The sequence below is a fragment of the Rhea pennata genome, chromosome 27 (assembly GCF_028389875.1).
Source record: "Rhea pennata isolate bPtePen1 chromosome 27, bPtePen1.pri, whole genome shotgun sequence".
NCBI classification, from domain to species: domain Eukaryota; kingdom Metazoa; phylum Chordata; class Aves; order Rheiformes; family Rheidae; genus Rhea; species Rhea pennata.
The window spans coordinates 342,800-360,524 of NC_084689.1; the positions used below are offsets into that span (position 1 = coordinate 342,800).

The following is a 17,725-nucleotide window of genomic DNA, read 5'->3' on the forward strand; positions in this document are numbered from 1 at the left end:
GCTACAGCAGGTGCTGCGACCACGGAGGCCAGCAGCACACGAGCCCCGGGTGAGAAGGAGCTGCAGGTACAGCTCATCCGTCACCACTGCTGACTCATGTGTGGAGCACGTTCCCAGCGGCAAGCTTCACCGTCAGTTGCTAATTTTAATACAGTAGAATTAGTCACTCTGGGCAGCAAGCCGCCAGGAACCTGGCTCAGCTGCTGTCCCGAACCCTCCCCACGAGGGGAGCTTCCCCCGCCTGCGGCCAAAAGCCTCTCGGCCTGCCAGGCACGGGGGGCACGAGCAGGCGGCCTGCAGGGCGGAGCACGGCGCTGCTCTCCCGCAGGCAGCCGAGCTGCCCTCTCCCACTGCAACGCTCCGGGCTGAAGCTGGCGCCAGGAGCCAGGCCCGGGCAGCCCGTAGCGCACGCCGTCACTTCACGCAGCCGAGGACCCGCCCAGCCCGGCCATCTCGCCCTTCGGGCCCCCCGGGGCGCCTGGCACCGCTGGCGGAGCGGGGCCGCAGCGCCGAGCCCCGGGGCTGCCGCTCCTGGCGCGGGCAGTGGAAGAGCCAGCGCGGGGAGCTCGGCGGGCTCGGCGCCGCGAGGCCGAGCAGCCCGGGGACGGGACGGACCCGCCGCGCGTCCGGGAGGATGGGCGTGTCCCAGCATGCACCGCGGCACGTCCCGGGAGGGCGGACGTATCCCAGCATGCACCGCGTCGCGGCCCGGGAGGACGGACGTATCCCAGCATGCACCTCGCTCGCCGCTACGGCCCTGGGAGGAGGTGCCACTCAGCGAGGAGCGGCGCTTCCCATGATGCCGCGCGCGCTCGCGGCCGGTCCCATGAGCGCGGCGGCGCGCCCCGCCAGGCAGCTGGTAGAGGCTCCCCATGGCCTCCGCCCCCTCCCGCCCCTCCGCCCTCCTCGCCCAATCAGGAGGCCGGAGCGGCCGGTCGGGAGGGGGCGCGGAACCGCCAATGGGGCGTGGGGGAGCGGCGCGCGCGGGGCGGGGAGCGCGGTGATAGGGCCCGGGCGGCGGGGCGGGGCGGGCCCGGTGAGGTGACGTCGCGGCGCGGGCGGCCCGCCCGGGCTGTCCCGCCCCGCCGCCGCGGCCAGCCCGGGCCCCGCCACCGTCCCCGGCGGCGCCGCCCGAGCGCCTGGCCAGGCCAGGGCCCGGCGCCTGCCCCCGCCCCGCCCGGGCCCGGGCTCGGCGCGGCCCGCCGCAGGGAGGATGGGGCAGCCGCGGAGCGCGGGTAACGGCAGCGGTCCGGCGGCGCCATGACCGGCGAGAAGAAGAAGAAGAAGCGGCTCAACCGCAGCGTCCTGCTGGCCAAGAAGATCGTCATCCGCGACGGGGCCAGCGTGAGTGGGCTGTGGAGCGTGAGCTGGTGGGGCCTGCCGGGGTGCGGGGGCGCTGGGGAGGGGGTCAGGGCAGTGCGGGGGTCTGGGGACACCAGGGAGGGGGTCAGGGTATTGCTGAGGTGTGGGGGACACTGGGGGGCCTGCAGGGATGTGGGGGGCACTGGGGAGGGGGGGTCAAGGCATTGATGAGGTGTTGGGGGCACTGAGGGGCCTGCAGGTATAGGGGGGGCGCTGGGGGGCAGTTTTGGAGTGTGGGGGCCATAGAGCAGGGGGTTAGGGTGTTGCTGGGGTGTGGAGGGTTGCTGAGGGGACTGGGGGGGGTCAGGGCAATGCTGGGCCCAGGGGTCTGTAGGGATGTGGGGTGTGGGGAGATTGAGGCTCAAGATTAGGGGGCAGTACTAGGAGCTGAGTGGAGTTGGGATTAAGGGAGGCTATGGAATGGCAGGAGTGTGGGGAGCATGATAGTCTAGGGCTGGTGGCTGTGGGATAGGGGTGAGGGCCACAGGGTGGGCAGGGATGTGGGGTAGAGGGCAGGGATGTGGGGGGAGTAGGGGTGGGGGCTGTGGGGCAAGTGTATGCATGGGATGCAGAGGGGAGACCTCTGAGGCTGGGGGGAGCGGAGCATGGGATACTGTGACAAGGACACCATAGTGAATATGAAGGCTGGTTGGGAAGCTGGTGTGGGCGGTGGGGAAGAAGGCAGGGAGGTTAATGTGGGGCACTGGGCCAGGGAAAGCAGAAGGTGAAGGAGCCAAGTACTGGGGACATAGAGGGAAAGAATGTCATGGTGGGTGCCAGGGCATGTGAAGGCAAAGTTGGGGTGCCAAGCTGTGGCAGCCTTGGTGGCTGCACTGTGCTCTGGAGCTTAGATTGCAGCTGGGGGGCAGGCAGTGCCTTAGCTGCCTTGGGTGCCTGCCAGAGCTCCTGTGCCTGTTGCCAGGGTCACAGAGCTGTGGAGTCCATCGAATGTGGATGGAGCGCAGCTTATCCTCTGTGGAGCTATACAGTGTGGTCTGAAGCTGTCATCCTTGCGATAGGCCTGTCTGTTTACAAATTCCTCTGGGTGCTAGTATTAACTCGTACTTGAGATGTTAATGCTGTCGTTTAATACTCACTTTGAGCATGACAGACCACCTTCAAATCTGGTTAAAATATTTATCTCATTTGAGAAGAATATTTAGTGTGGGAAAAGAATAGCACTGTGAGAAGCTTCAGGCATTGCTACTAGATAACTCCAGTGCAAATTACAACCTTCTTTCTAGTACAAAGACAGCTTTGAAGTAGCTGCACCTGAGCTTAAGATGGTAGCAAGCTCTGTCCCAGCGTGTTTGTTCTCTTGGGAGAAAGCAGCTTTAGCCATGAAGCATTGACCAGTCCTGTAGTCTGCTAGCAGACTTCAGCATCCTTCAGCGGAGTGATTTGTTTGGCTGTCCACATACTCTAACGGAGATTAACTATTCTAAATTATTTAAGGAGTCTAACGCAATAAGATGATGGACAAATGGAAGGAATGATGTTAAGCTGCAAACAGGTCAGATCCGGACTTCATGGGCACCTATTGCATAAAGAGAGATTGGTTGTTATCAGCCAGTTTAGCTTCTGCTGCTTAGGCTGGGCAGTCTGGAACTCAAAGGTTTACTAATTAATGGCGATTGTTAAATTTTCACTATTAGTAAATACACAGTGCTCCAAACATCTGATTAGCAATTCTTAGGTGAGCTACAGTGGGAACTGAATATTTCTGTAAACAAAAACTAACTTTGCAGAATGGGATTCCAGTGCAATGAAGCAACATTAGAAGCCAGTGAGATGTTAACTGTCCTGCTGTTCCCATGTCTGACTATTAACAGTTCACACAGGTAGTCAGAACAAGAAAATTTGCATCAGTGTATGATGTCAATTCTCCAAAGTGAATCTAATTTGTACTTTTTTTTCCCTGTGTGACCCTCTGTATTTTAACCTATGGTGTCAGAGAAGCTGTTTAGTGTAAAACTGGTCACATGAAAGGAGAAAGCAACAGCAGAAGATGTAAAATAGAATATATAGGCTTTCTGTTTTGTAAAACAAGGCCTTAAATATAAAACAGCATTTCTATCAAGGTCACTAAGTTCATATTCCATTAAATGCTCAAGATCCCATCTATGTTCAGCATTTGTAACAATATTTAATGTCTTCAACATTAAAAGTATGGCAGGCAGTAGACTGGCGTGTTCTGCATCTGCATTCAACGTGAATAGAAAACTTTAATACCCTTGTATAGGAATAGGTTAAAACCATGTGCCATGCTGACATAATACATGCAAGTGTTTGGTGGAACCCCAAATAAGGTATTACTCAGGACTAAAATAACCTGCTACTACCAGATTTTTGGCAATGGCTTTGGTGGCTGAAGCATGTACTTTTGGTGTTAAGTTCCAAATTTTATATCTTCTGAGTTAGCTGACCGCAAGCTTTTGTATTTTTAGGAAACAGATCTCTGTCAATGCCAGACCATAAAGGGGAGCCTGCAGCATCTATGTTGAAGAAAACACGTAATTTAACGCAATAGTTAACTCCAGTTAATTATTTCCCCTGTATTAGTAACTGCACAGTTCAACCTAAACTGTGGAAAGGGTCTAATGCATCATCTTATTGCCAGTTGTGTTATAGGAAGCTTAAATAATTATATGATGGGCCTAACTCAAACCTTTGCTAGTGTTTTTGATCAGGATATGTACTGAACTACAAAAGGTTTTATTGCAGTCAGGGGATAGATATGGTTGTCTGCTTGAGAGGATTTTAAAAGGGAATGATAAAAGCAAGAGCAGAGGACTATTTTCTGTAGAGAGACACTCTTACGCCAGTGGAGCAAGGTGGGTAATGATATCTGCGTTCTTAATTACTGGCTTCTTGCTACCTTGGGCCTTTTTCTACTACAGAACATTATTTCATTTGCGTGCAATAGAACTGACTTCAGCTAATGACTCTCTTTCCCCTGAGTAGGGTGCCTCTTGTGTTGATACTATTGATCTCTTTTGATTTTTCTTCTGAAGAGTTGAACTAAGTCTGTGGGAGGCAATTTTGCTATAATCTGAGTGCAAACAAGGTTTCAATAGAGTAACTTTTTTGCTGCCTTTTCTCCTGTTTCCAATAAACTTACGGTTGTTAGTTATCTGAAATGCAATATTACTCCCTTAAAACCTGGAAGGATGTGACTGGGTAAAGGGTGATTCTTCATATGCAAAGTTCCCCAAGTTCTTGTCCGTAACTATCTGTTAATAGCAAAGATTGGCAGGAGAATACTGGGATAGATGCATGTTTGGTCTAGTCCAATAAATAAGTCATATTTCAGCAGCATAGTGCAGAAATTTTAGCTAGCTATGAGGAAGTTAAACCCAAAGCCCATTCTCTTAGCCTAGAATTCATACCCTTAGATTTGAGATTTCCCATACCAAATCCAGTATTCATTTGGATTTGAGGTTTATGCAGCTAACAGAAGATTTTTAACTTTATATTCTTCAAGTCATTAGAAACTTTCTAAGTTGCTGCGATCTCAAGTGGTTTGGCTAATAATGTGTCAGGGTTACTCTACACTTTTTCATGGTTCAGATCATATGGTTTGTCAACATTAAGAAATTGGCTTTTGTGGAAAAGCACATTGTGCACTTTTGGTCTGTGCAGTTCTCTGACGTGAGTCAGTTGAAACTTGTGTATTTTCCTTCAGTGCATTGTGATGTATTTTCTTTGTGAACTTGTGAATTTGCAGGTATGTTTTGCATGGCAAGAGGAAACCTTCTAGGCTAGCACCTGAGATTTGGCACTAAGAACAGTGACAGAACAAATGTTACCCTAAAAGTATTATGAGAAATCTTTAATGAAAGAAAAATAAGTAAGGCCTTGAGGTGTGTATGTGTGTGGTTTTTGTGTGTGTGTGTTGGGGGGAGGAGGGGGAGCGCAAGGCAGAGTATTGCATACACTGCTATCAAAATACACCAAGTAGTAAGGTGTTCCCTCTCAAAGTCCTTAAGGCGAGGACTGAAAGGGTGATACGTTCTGTCATCTTTCAGAAAAAAGATGATGATACTGAAGCTATTAAGTTTTTGGAAGAAAAAAAAAACCCTGAAAATTATTAGCTTAATGGAGAAGATGCATACTGGTAGTCTGCTGTAGGAAAGGTGCTACAGCATGAGGTCAGCTACACTACACAACAGTGAATCATCTTGGGAAGCACTTAGGTCAGAGTTGACACTTCAGCATCCAGCCACATCACAAGTCTTAAATCTGTAGCAGTTCAAGATTCATGTGTTGTTACTTATGGAACTTTGTTTTACAGCGACAGGGAATTGGAGAACCCAGTGTGTACCATGCAGTGGTGGTTATTTTCCTGGAATTTTTTGCCTGGGGTTTACTGACCACTCCTATGTTAACGGTGAGTAAGTCTCCTGGGGAGTACTGGCTTTTGTAGACCAGAGATCATCTCAGGATGCTTAGCATAAAGATCTTAATATAGGCTGTTTGAGTTTGAATGTAGGAAGTTGAAACTAAGATGTAATGATTTGTACCTGAAGGCTGTTCTGTGTGAAGAAGCTGGAGTCACAGCAATTTCTTATGGAGCTTAGCAATTTAAGTTATTGTTGTTTAACTTGGTAAAACATGAGTTACATTTTTTTTAAAAGATTTTACAGGATTTCAAGAAATCAAGATTGAAAAACTTGACTTGAAAGTACTATAATTATGACTTTGAGGTTTTTATCCCAAGACTGCTCCTTTTGCCCTACACTGGAATGTAGGTTCACTGTTGGTTTATTTAGAATGAAACAGCCTTTTATTGAACTACAAGCATCATTTCCTGAGGTATCAAAGCACAGAGATAACCTACTTGCAATTATTGACCACACCCTGTCACACCTTATAAAAGGTCCCATCAGTAAATCATTCAGGACTTGAAAAGAGTTGATTAACTTTATTGTGAAGTTGGCTTTGCTGCCTGTGTTAAGCACAGAAGATTAGCTTTATTAAAGGAACTAGAAATCTCATTGCAGGTATTTGTCTTTAGTTAAGGAGCTAGAAACTTCCAATTTGGCGACTGCAGGAAGAATTCTCCTTTTTGAATTGATTTTCTGGTGTTGGTGTGCCAGCTCACATCAAAGTCTAAAATGGCAAGCATATTTTTGACCTGATATCTAGGTAACTATACAAAGGAATCTTTGTTACTTATCCAAAGGCCTCTAGAAATGTGCTTACTAGTGTAACATGCAAATCAAGTGTAGAGAGGGTACAAAAGTGAGAGGAAGGAACAAAAAAGTTACGTGGTTATATGAAGTAAAAACAGATGGGACAGCGATGGAGAAAGGCATGTATCAAATTATCTCAGCCTTATGAAAATATGTCTGTGAGCTCACCCTGACCCAAGCATAGTGGAATAATTTATCGACCTAAGATGTATTAGAAAAAGTGGCTGTCCTTGGTAGAGAAATGAGGTGAATTCCTTATGTGACTATAGCAGTGGGATTGTCTCTAATGTACTTCCATTTTCACTGTGTTGTGCTTTTATAGGCATTTAGCTGTCAGGTGCTTGCAGAACTTAATGAAGATTTTGTGAAAGTTGCTCTTTTTTTTTTTTTTTTTTTTTTTTCCTAGGTCTTACACCAGACTTTTCCTCAGCATACATTCTTGATGAATGGTCTGATTCATGGAGTCAAGGTAAGGAGTATTTCTTCTGGTTTCATGGACAAATGCAATAGAAAAGTAAAGTATAATCAGTGGGTGGGCTCCCATTTGAATGTAAAATTATTGCAAGAAGTGACAAACCATTATAATCTATGTCATTTCCTGACTTAAACCAATATTTGACAGATAAATGCCTATATTTCAGTATGCAAAGCCTAGTGGCATACTCAATGGAAAATGAAGAATTGACAGAGTGTAAAAATTAGGTTGCTTGCGCAGTAGATCTTACCAACTAGTATTAAGTGTGCTTCTTGTTAACATTGTTTTTTAGGCTATCACAGCTGCATTTATTTGTACCGAAAATACTTTTAATCAGTCTGAGATTGACCTTGTAACCATATTCTGGAGAGTAAAGAAATTTTTAAGATTAATGACATCCGAATTTTTCTGTAATAGAAATCAAAACTACTGGCCTAAAGAGTGGGCTGTCCCCACATAGCACTGGGGAGTATGCTGTGGTGTTGCAAGTGGGTATGGTGACTTTAGACTAGACCAGCATTTCTAGACCAGGATTTGAGGCAACTCTAGCTAAGAAGCAGTGATCATGCATTCTGACTCAAGGGAGCATGACAAAACTAATTGTTGGGCTTTGGCTCTAGCAAGAGGTTCCCAAAAATGGCTTCAGTGAGCTTTCATATGATGTGACTTGGTCACTCCCATATACACTTAGAGCTTCTTACCTGTCTGTCACAGTTTGAAGGTCATTGCATAGTTTGAAAGACTTTATGGCCTCAGCATTTGTTTAGATCTGTCTTCTCTACATCTAAAAAAGAAAGCTTTCCCCAGAACTGTGGCAGATGTTAATGTGATGGAGCTATGCCAACATCCTTTTAGGTACTGGCAGGGCAACTCCCTGCTGTGCAAGCATGCATGGGAAGACCACAGCTGCAGGCCAAGCAGTTGCAGGGAAAGGGAAATGACTGGAGTATTTAGCAGTGTTGAGCTGGTCGAGTTTTTCCTCAGTAAAAGGATATCACCAGTTTAATGAACTGTTGTGTTTAGGTAACATTTCCTGCTTGTAGAAATTAGGAGTGAATTGCCTCCTCACACTTTATTTTTGGATAGTGTTACCAAAAGCTTTTGCTATTGACAGTCTGAATATGACTGAGGGATTTCTTTCTGTGATCTTGTCTGTCTTGTCTTAGGGCCTGCTTTCTTTTCTAAGTGCCCCACTGATTGGTGCTCTCTCTGATGTCTGGGGCAGGAAATCCTTCCTCCTGCTCACTGTGTTCTTCACATGTGCACCAATTCCCCTTATGAAGATCAGTCCATGGTGAGTTTACTCTCCTCATAGCTGAGGGTTCCTAAAGAGAGGATTCATCGCAAAGCAGAATGGTGAAGGACTTGCTGGTGTTGCATTTGGGGATGAGATGGAAATGTCCAGTGGAAAAAGGATCCTGAGGATATACACTTTCATCAGCCTAGAAACTAATTTACCTGTCCTGTTCTACCAGATGGTTCAGTTTCAGGAAGAAAACAGTTTTCATACTTCTAGTGTCTGTTCTCCTGATAAGTACGTTATCACTATTAAGGCATGTTAATGTTTCCTTGCTGTATAGGAAAATAAGCCACAAAACTCACGGACCACAAGACTGAAGTTCAGTGTTTTTGAGCACTTCATGATACAATGAAAGAATAATATAGGAAAGAATCTACAGCAGCTGAATTAGAACCTGCCATGTGATTATCTCTAACTTTACCTTTGGCAACTCCTTTTCCAGGTGGTATTTTGCTGTCATTTCCATGTCTGGAGTCTTTGCTGTCACCTTTTCTGTGATTTTTGCCTATGTTGCTGATATCACACAGGAGCATGAACGCAGCACAGCATATGGCTTGGTAAGGAGCTGTATAACTGGCTTGCCTCTTGAAGGAAATATCTGGGGCTGGACAACTAGGAAAGTTATAACAATTAAGGTGGAAGCCTTAGGACAATATCAGTAAAAAGATGCGCACTTCATAAACAACACGGTCTCTTTGTTCCTGCTTCTCTTCTTGACTTAGCAGTGAGAGAGGGCTGATTTCTGAGATCTGAATGCCAGCTGTATTATTGCTTAGTCTCTTCTCCAGGCAGCTCTGTGAGTTTCTTTGTGCTGGTAAAGGAGTCAGGAACTGTAATGCTGGCATCTATATGACTAGCTTGTGGTCCTGCCCTTTCTTTAGAGCTACTGAAAGTATCATTTATGAATTGTTAAGATAGCTTTTGTTTTCCTGTGCTAGAATTTAGCCTAGATTGTACCAAGAGGGGGACATATCTTTCTGTGTACAGGAGACACTGCCCACTTGTATCATCTTTTTCAGAGGTAGTGAAACTGTTACTCTTGGATTACTCTTGAAGAAAAAATAGGCTCTAGCAAGAGGCTCTGTTACTGTTTTGTGCTTACAGGTGTCAGCCACATTTGCTGCTAGTCTGGTCACAAGTCCAGCAATTGGTGCATACCTTTCCCAAGCCTACAGTGATACACTGGTGGTTGTGCTAGCTTCAGGTGTTGCTTTACTGGATATTGGTTTCATCTTGCTGGCTGTGCCAGAATCTCTGCCTGAAGAGATGCGCCCAGTCTCCTGGGGAGCTCCTATCTCTTGGGAGCAAGCAGACCCTTTTGCTGTAAGTAATCTTGCTGCTGTTTGTTTTCTGCACACAGGTGATGCTTATGTTTGCTTTAGTTCTGCTCTTCTCTTAAAACAAAGGTGCATTCTGATTAACCCTGTCAAAGGTGCACTGTCAAACTGATAACAGACTGTACTTACAAAAAGCTGTCTGGCAGCTCTGACTTTTAATATAGCTATGTAATTTTTAAAACCAGCTTCAAATGTCCCTGAAACATGTCCACTAAGAGATGATCTTGCATCAATTGCTTGAATATAAGTTTCATTACCTAGCAGTAGTACTGTGTCAAGAGCAGCCTTGTGTGCTGCTGGCTTTTAGGACACTCACTGATGATGTTAAGCTCTCCACAGTTTTTCATCACCTTTGCTTGCAGGAGAGGTTACATTGGCAGTCTGCAGGGAATGCAGAGGGGGAATGCTTTCAACCGGAAAAATTCAGTTCTTATGTCTAAGTTGATGACTTAAATGCATGAGAATGTGGATGATAATGAAACTCCCTTCATTCCCTTTCATAAGACTGGAGTAACTGTGAACTTGGCTGGGACAGGCAAGTGGTGAGTTAGCTTTGCTGGTGTATTACCAAAGTGGAGTTGCTGTTGTAGGTGCATTCTCTTGAGAGCTGGTTACAGAAACCTAACACAAGAGTGGCAACAATTCTTGCTGCAGCAGATAGGACAGCTGTTCAAGGTAGAAGTTTTGGTGTTGCTGATTGTCAGGCTGGCCCAGTTTCCTGCAGCAAGTACTTCAGTTTTCCTTTCTTTATACCTGGAAAATATTTAAGGATATTACCTTCTCTTTTCTTCCCTTTTCTATAGTCCCTGCGGAAAGTGGGTCAGGATTCTACTGTACTGCTCATCTGTATCACAGTCTTTCTCTCCTACCTTCCTGAAGCCGGCCAGTACTCCAGCTTCTTCCTCTACCTACGACAGGTCAGCCTCTTGCAATAGACAAGGGCTCTAAATACAAGAACCTTGGCCTAAGGATATCATCTTGGTAGTGTATGCTGGAAAAGCTGGTCTTGGCCAATAACCTCAGTACAGTTGAAGCATAAGAAATAGTGTTTTCCAGCTTTCATAAAAAGTACAGAAACTTAGTGACCACCTCATAGAGGTTGCCAGGACCCTTGCTTTTTGTTAGCTGTCTCCCTGTCCATCTTGTCTGTGTCATTTTCAGGCATTTAAGGTGTGCCCATTGATTTAAAGCTACTACTTCAGCCAATTGGAAAATATTCTATTTTATTCCCGTAGCAGCAGTGAGGTGGTGGGAGGCACAGGTGACTAATGTTTAAGAACCTGATAAGCAATGGCAGTAAACATTATTGACTCTTTAATGAAGTGGTTTCTCTCATATGGTGCAGATCTTTTGCCTGAGAAGTCCCTTTCTGGTATTTTCACAGGTCATTGGTTTTTCCTCAGAGACTGTAGCAGCCTTTATTGGTGTAGTTGGAATTCTCTCTATACTGGCCCAGGTGAGAAGGAATTTGTCTATAATTTCATAGTCTAGTTATAAGAATGTCCTAAGTATTTGATAATCAGGACTGGAATGGTGACTTAAACATCAGTTCCATGCACAGTTATTTAAGGTTCCTCTAGTCTTGTCTTTTGAACGTAGCTCTTTTGTTGAAGAACAGACTGGTAAACTTCTGAATGTTGGGCATCCCCATGTTGCTCTGTAAAACTCCACAGACCGTCCTCTGATTACCGTAGAAATGGAAGTGCCAATTTCTAATAGAATTCTTATTTACATATCCTGTCTCTCTCACCCTCAGTTAGAGCCAGAGTTGCTATTGCAGGTCCCTTCTGCATTTCTACATAGTCCCAGTATAACTTAGCTCCTGCAAGTAGAAGTTTGCAGCATTTATATGGGGAAAAAATGGTTCTGCAAAGTAGTAAGCAAAGGCATGGATGAAGAAGGTACAAAAGAGTTAAAGATGAAGCTTCTTATGTAGTGTACCCCTGGAATTAAATTCTCAGAGGACAGTTTGAATGAGAATTAGTAGAGTTCTGGTTTGACCCATAACAAACCAGAAATTAATTGAGGCTTTTATCACTGGCCACTCTTCGGCTCTTGTGAAGCCTTATCAAAACACCTTGTTGGCTGTGGAGGAAAGTGCGTTCATGATAAACAGTCTCATGGTGGCAAGGGTTCCCTCTAATTGCTCTTGTCTTCTCTTCCAGTGTTGTCATCTTTCTCTGCATTTATTTGAAAGCATCCTTTTTTTAAATTTTTTTAATTTTTTTATTTTCCAGACAGTAGTATTGGGGATTCTCATGCGTTCAATAGGAAACAAAAACACCATCTTGTTGGGATTAGGCTTCCAGATCCTGCAGCTTGCCTGGTATGGCTTCGGATCACAGCCTTGGTAAGAGTTTTCCAACATTTGCTTAATGGAATTGGCCGGTTTCTTCTTCCTCGGTACCTCAGTGGCTCTGTGATGCACTCTCTGTCCCCCACCAGAGGGAGATGCTTGTCTGCTGTTCGATGTTGGTCTGTAGCTGATCCTTTGAGAGCCTGCCTTCTAATTTCTGCCTCTCTCCCTACTAAGGATGATGTGGGCAGCAGGAGCTGTGGCTGCTATGTCTAGTATCACGTTCCCAGCCATTAGTGCCATGGTGTCTAGAAACGCTGACCCTGACCAACAGGGTAAGTCAGAGTTACTGATTTGTCTCATGGGTTGGTTCATCTAAGCAGAAATTTAGACTGAGATATATCTTAATTGTTAGCATTGGTGGGGAAGGGGAAGAGCTGTAACAACATCTGTGCCAACTATAAAGTACATCCTTATTTTAAGTGGTATTGACAGTATCTTGCCTTTGACCATACCTGATTCTTTGAGAGGAGATTCTTAAATTATGCACATAGACAAAATGTTCAATGTTGCCTACTCGAAGTAGACAGGGGGCTGTTGTTTAATCATTTGTCTAATCATTTATCTAATTCATGATTTGACAGAGAATCCTCAGGCTTGATTGCCTTAAATTTCAGTTTGTTTGGAAGTTGATGCATGATGCGTTCATGTTCAGTTTATTCCAGAAAGTAGCAAGCCAGCCTAGCATTACTGAGTTTATAAAACCTGTTACTAAGCTAAGCTAATCACCAGCTAACCACCTCATCTATAGTGTGCATGTCAATTCAGATCTAAATGTTTGATCCTGTTTTCAAACATAATTATCCTCTAATACAAAGTTTTTTCAGAATGCTGAGAGGCTTATGTGTCTTTCCTCACTCTATCCCCAGGTGTAGTTCAGGGGATGATCACTGGAATTCGGGGTCTATGTAATGGACTGGGGCCAGCTCTCTACGGCTTTGTCTTCTATCTCTTTCATGTTGAGCTGAATGAAATGGCTGAGGTGGAAACTTTAGGTAAAGCCCCAAAACCCAACATGGCCAACCCTACAGATGAGGTAATGCATTCAATTTTATCATTCCTTTTGTCAGGCATCTTCTGTCAGTACACTTGCAGCATTAATTGTTCTTATGTTTTGTCCTACAGAGCAGCATTATCCCAGGACCTCCTTTCCTGTTTGGGGCATGCTCTGTCCTGCTGTCGCTCCTAGTGGCCTTGTTCATTCCAGAACATAACCTTGCACTGAGATCAGGCAGCCACAAGAAACATAGCAATGGAGCCCAGACTCACAGTCCACAGGCTGGAGGATCAGATGGCAAGGAGCCCCTGCTTGAGGACAGTAGTGTATGAGGGTGGGAGAGAAAAGCCTGACTTGTGTCTCAATTTCAGATCAAGAGTGGACTTAGACAGCTGGAGTTTGGGGAGAGGATGGGGAAGAGAAATGAGGTAATGAACTGTACCATCAACAGCTAATGAGAAGGGAAATGGTTTCCCTTCAAGTCAAATATATCAAGCTGGTGCAAAAATGGAATTGTATCATCTGGTGCTGATGGAAAAGGGAGATACTGAATTGTACAACATGCAGGAATGGTTCTTTAAAGCAAACCTGCTCTTGTATGAGAATACTGAACTTCATGGTGTGACCTGCCAAATACTCAACTTGCCAGTGAAAAATTAAGGAACTAGCTTTGTCTTTGTTCTAATGTGAACTAACTGATCTGCCAGCAAGAATAAAACAAGGCATCTGTTACATGCCTCCATCCCCTTACGTAATTGGTACTTGCTACTCGTGTCATTGCAGCTCAGTTGGCAAACCTTCTCAGACCTGGGAGGGGTTGAAAGCTGTGTTATGCAGTATATGTAACTTGTACTGTGATAATACACTAAGAAGAAAGTGGTGCATGTATGAAGAATAGGTAGTATAGTCAGCAACTTCGAGTAGATCCTCACTGCTTGAGGATCTGATGAATTTGTCCATTCCAGCCCAAGTGAAACTCGGACAAAAAAAATAAATAAAGACTGCTCTTGTGATGAAGGTAACAAAAGTTAAAAAGGAAAGTTGCAACTGACATTGTCCTTAGTTCACAAAGGAGAATGGGCAGATGGCGGAAAGGCAATTATATGAATTACAAATGTTTAGATGGTTGACAGCATTTGTGTTTCTGGTTGGGCTTGTGTTTTTTTTGTTGATAATTACATTAAGGTAACTCTTATCTGCAGTTACCTCCAGGAGCAAATTGAAAGGTAGTTTGGTATTGACTTATTTATTTATTTATTATTATTTTTTTTAGAAATCTTTCTGGAACTGGAAAGGTTATTTAGAAAATATAGTTGCTTGAGAGATTGGAGAAATAACTAAACTCTGCTAAGCACTTTGATAAAGCATAGTTTCCTGCGATGGTCAGAGAAATAATTATCAGCAGCGCTTTTATAAAGTATGCTGTTTTGTCTTTTTTTCTCCCCGTAAACTGCTGCCATCTGATGTTAAAACCAGATAATAACTGTAGCGTGTTTTGCTCACTTCAAAAGATCCTGATGGTGTTTACAATTGACTTGAACTTACAGGTTTGGATTCCATGTAGCATTTCTGAGCCTACTGTGAACACTTTCATTTTATTAAAAAATGAAATTGCAGCCTCAGCTGCAGGGTTCAGCTCAGTTTAGAAAGAGTAGCAGATACTTGAACTTGAGTATTGTGGAAGAAGCTAAGAGAAATGTATATGAAAGCTTTGTTGTTTATAGATATATAGAGGTATTGTGAAGTGGGCAGGAAACAATTGTTCTCATTTGAGTCAGATCAGAAGTAATGGGGTTGAGCAATCACTGGGGAAGTAAAGACCAAATTAGGAACACTTAAATTAGTTGCTAGGGAGATTGAGAATGCAATCGCCAAAAATAGTCCTGCCTCAGAGTGGAATATATATGAGCTGTATAGTTCTCTGAATGGGATCATTTTGGGGGGGATTTGTGACAGATAATTAGGGGAGAAAAACTAAAAGGAGTACTGAGTACTGTCATGAATGTCTTTTTTGTGAATGAGAAATCACGGCTGATGTTACGCCTATGTAGCAGTGATCACAAATGCCATTTGGCTCTGGATTTAATGAAAAGTACCAACTGGGCAACCCTGAAGATTGCAGTGCCCTGACTCACAACAGCCCAAGTGTGGCGACCAGCACAGCAAAACCCCTGCTCTGCCCTGATCGTGCAGCTCGCATCTCTCCTACAGTGTCCTGCAGCTTCAGGAGAGTGAAGAGACATGGTCTCCAGGATATGTTCAGCTTCTGACCTCTTCCATGAGCTTGTCAGAGCAGAAACTGGTTAATGTTAACATTGGATGGATTGAGATCTGCAATTTCATGTAAGTCACTTAAATATAGCCCATTGGGCTATATTAACAGCTTGAGATCCCTGCTTGCCTAGGCTGGGCTGAACTAATAACATAATGGACATTTACGTTTTCTGAACCAGTTAGTTATTGGGGATGGCCATTGAAATGAAATAATTCAGAGTTTATTTAGTTTTAATCTTGTCTGGTACTTGGATCCTGTAATCAGAACTTGAAGTTAATTCTTGTCTGTGTGGAGGGCAGTTACCTAGAGCAATCTGAAGATACGAAGGTTTGCTAATTGCAGGATTTGAGAACAGAGCTAGCAAGAAGTTTCACTGACCTACAGTGACTCTAGTTTTCTCAAGCGTATTTTGGTGGTGCCTAATATTTTCAAATATTCCTGGGATAGTCTGTACTGTGTATGCACAGCATACTCCTTTCCTGAAGGAAATCTACTCATTTAAACTTCTACACAATAACCCCAACTCTACTGCTCACAGAAATGGCTTTTTTTTAAACTGAAGCTTTACCAAGTAAATCTGCCAATTCATTTATTTACCCTATGTATGAAAATCAACTGAAGTACTTTCGTCCCTCACAGAAAAATGAACTGAAACAAAACACTGAATCATTACCTCATTCATACTGAGGCACTCAGAACTTCACGGGTAAAATAGAATGTTACAAAGGAGACAAACATAATTTATATAATATAAATTATATATATATATTTTTAAGGGTGTTTTCCTTTATTTAATAGTTTATTAAAACCAGTGTGTTTCTAATCCAATTCCCTTTCACCACTGCTGCTGCCTGAGGCTTCTCAGCCTTTTGTTCCTCGGACCGTGGAGCTAACCAGGCGAGTTTCACTTCTTGGTCCTCTTCCATCATGATGTGATACCCCAGTTTCCAGTAACACTTGAATTCCTCAGGTTTGTTACTAGTTGATCTAAGTGTTTTAGAATACTTCTCAAGTCCTTGGACTTGAGGCCAGAGGATGTAAGCTATTTTACTGCATCTTGGCTGCAGTCTGGCCGTTCATGCAAGGCTCTGAAGAAGCTGGTTTATTCAGCTGTCTGATCTGCCCTTGAATGTCTTCAGTATACCGCTATCTGGGTGAAGGGAGCACAATTATATGTGGTTAAACCAGCAGAAGTTACACTGTGGATGCTGATATCAGTGTAAAGGTGGCATGCTTGCATAGCTGTCCTCAGCTGTGCTGGTGGGGGTGATCTTTCACTGATAGTGCAGTTCATGCTGGAGAAGCTGTGTTACTTCAAGTCTGGACAGCCCATGGCAGGTGTCAGACATGGGTAATGACTGCAGCATAGTGCCATACTCTGGAAACTTGAGTGCCACGTGGTGACAGGGTGGCTTGCATTCCTCCAAAATTCCACTTGTTACTGGCAGTGGAAGTGGACAGTGATTTGTTTCCATGTGTTTGGAATTTTTTTACATTGTTTGGTGGGAGAAGCCATCTTAAATAAAAACTCTCTCCCCCTTACGCATAGGGATGTGACCCACCATTCTGCCTTTTAAGTGAAAAAGGACTTGGGCTAAGCTGTGAAGGAGCTGAAATTGCTGGACCTGAATGAAGAACATCACTGTTCTGAAGGGCTGGTAATTTTGCAGCATTCCCTGTGGAGACTGGAAAATCTGTATAGAGTATTCATTTAGTTTTGCCAATTTTTGTTACTTTATAAGAAAATGTAACTTTTTAAAAGCCTGTTCTTAAAATCCCCACGATGTGCTGAGTAATGACTGATCCTGGCTGTGTAACTTCTTCCCATAATTTGTCTGCAGTGGGTTATAATTCAGGTCAGTAACAGCAATGCCCCAAACATAAGGCAAAAATTGGCTTAATTGCCCTTCTTCTGCATCTCTAGTATTAATTGCAGCAGTTCAAGTAATGCAACAAGATCAGTTTTTAAAGAACAATGCATTAAAAACATTCACCATTACTTTTGCAAAATAGTAACTTTTTACTTCCTTGGATTTTATTCTTTTCTGTACTTGAATGGCTGTAGCATCTTTTGGTTATTCTGAAAAAAGCACGAGCATGTGGCAAGCCCACATTCATTGAAGAATGGCGGTACCTCTGCTCTTCAGTTAAAGCTTTACACTCGTGTGTGTTTCTGGGAGTTTTTTTTTTTTTCTTAAACTCATGATGAAATGTATTTATTTTACTTCAATTTGTGTTTTAGAACTGGCTAATTTCTCCCTCTGATGGATCATTTATTAAAGTGCTACTTTCCTGTTGTGGTGAAGCGCTCTGTTTTCATTCTTCTCCCCAGTCTGCTACAGGGCAGCTGTTGGAAAGTGCCTTGTGCTTCTGGGCAGCACGCCTCTTGGTCCTCTGTTAACTGTGCTCAAGGGATTCTTGCAAGAGG

The 17,725-nt window shown here is 44.1% G+C and overlaps 1 protein-coding gene across 1 annotated transcript; it reads left to right on the top strand.

Moving 5' to 3' along the window:
- The first annotated feature begins 1,155 nt into the window (after positions 1 to 1,155).
- LOC134151555 (hippocampus abundant transcript 1 protein-like) lies at positions 1,156 to 17,602 on the top strand. The gene is made up of 12 exons (XM_062596183.1): positions 1,156 to 1,344; positions 5,657 to 5,752; positions 6,964 to 7,026; positions 8,199 to 8,326; positions 8,775 to 8,889; positions 9,437 to 9,655; positions 10,473 to 10,586; positions 11,054 to 11,125; positions 11,907 to 12,019; positions 12,203 to 12,300; positions 12,895 to 13,061; positions 13,151 to 17,602. The coding sequence occupies exons 1-12, from the start codon at positions 1,261 to 1,263 to the stop codon at positions 13,352 to 13,354; spliced, it is 1,473 nt and encodes a 490-aa protein (XP_062452167.1). The 5' UTR covers positions 1,156 to 1,260; the 3' UTR covers positions 13,355 to 17,602.
- Positions 17,603 to 17,725: the final 123 nt, after the last annotated feature.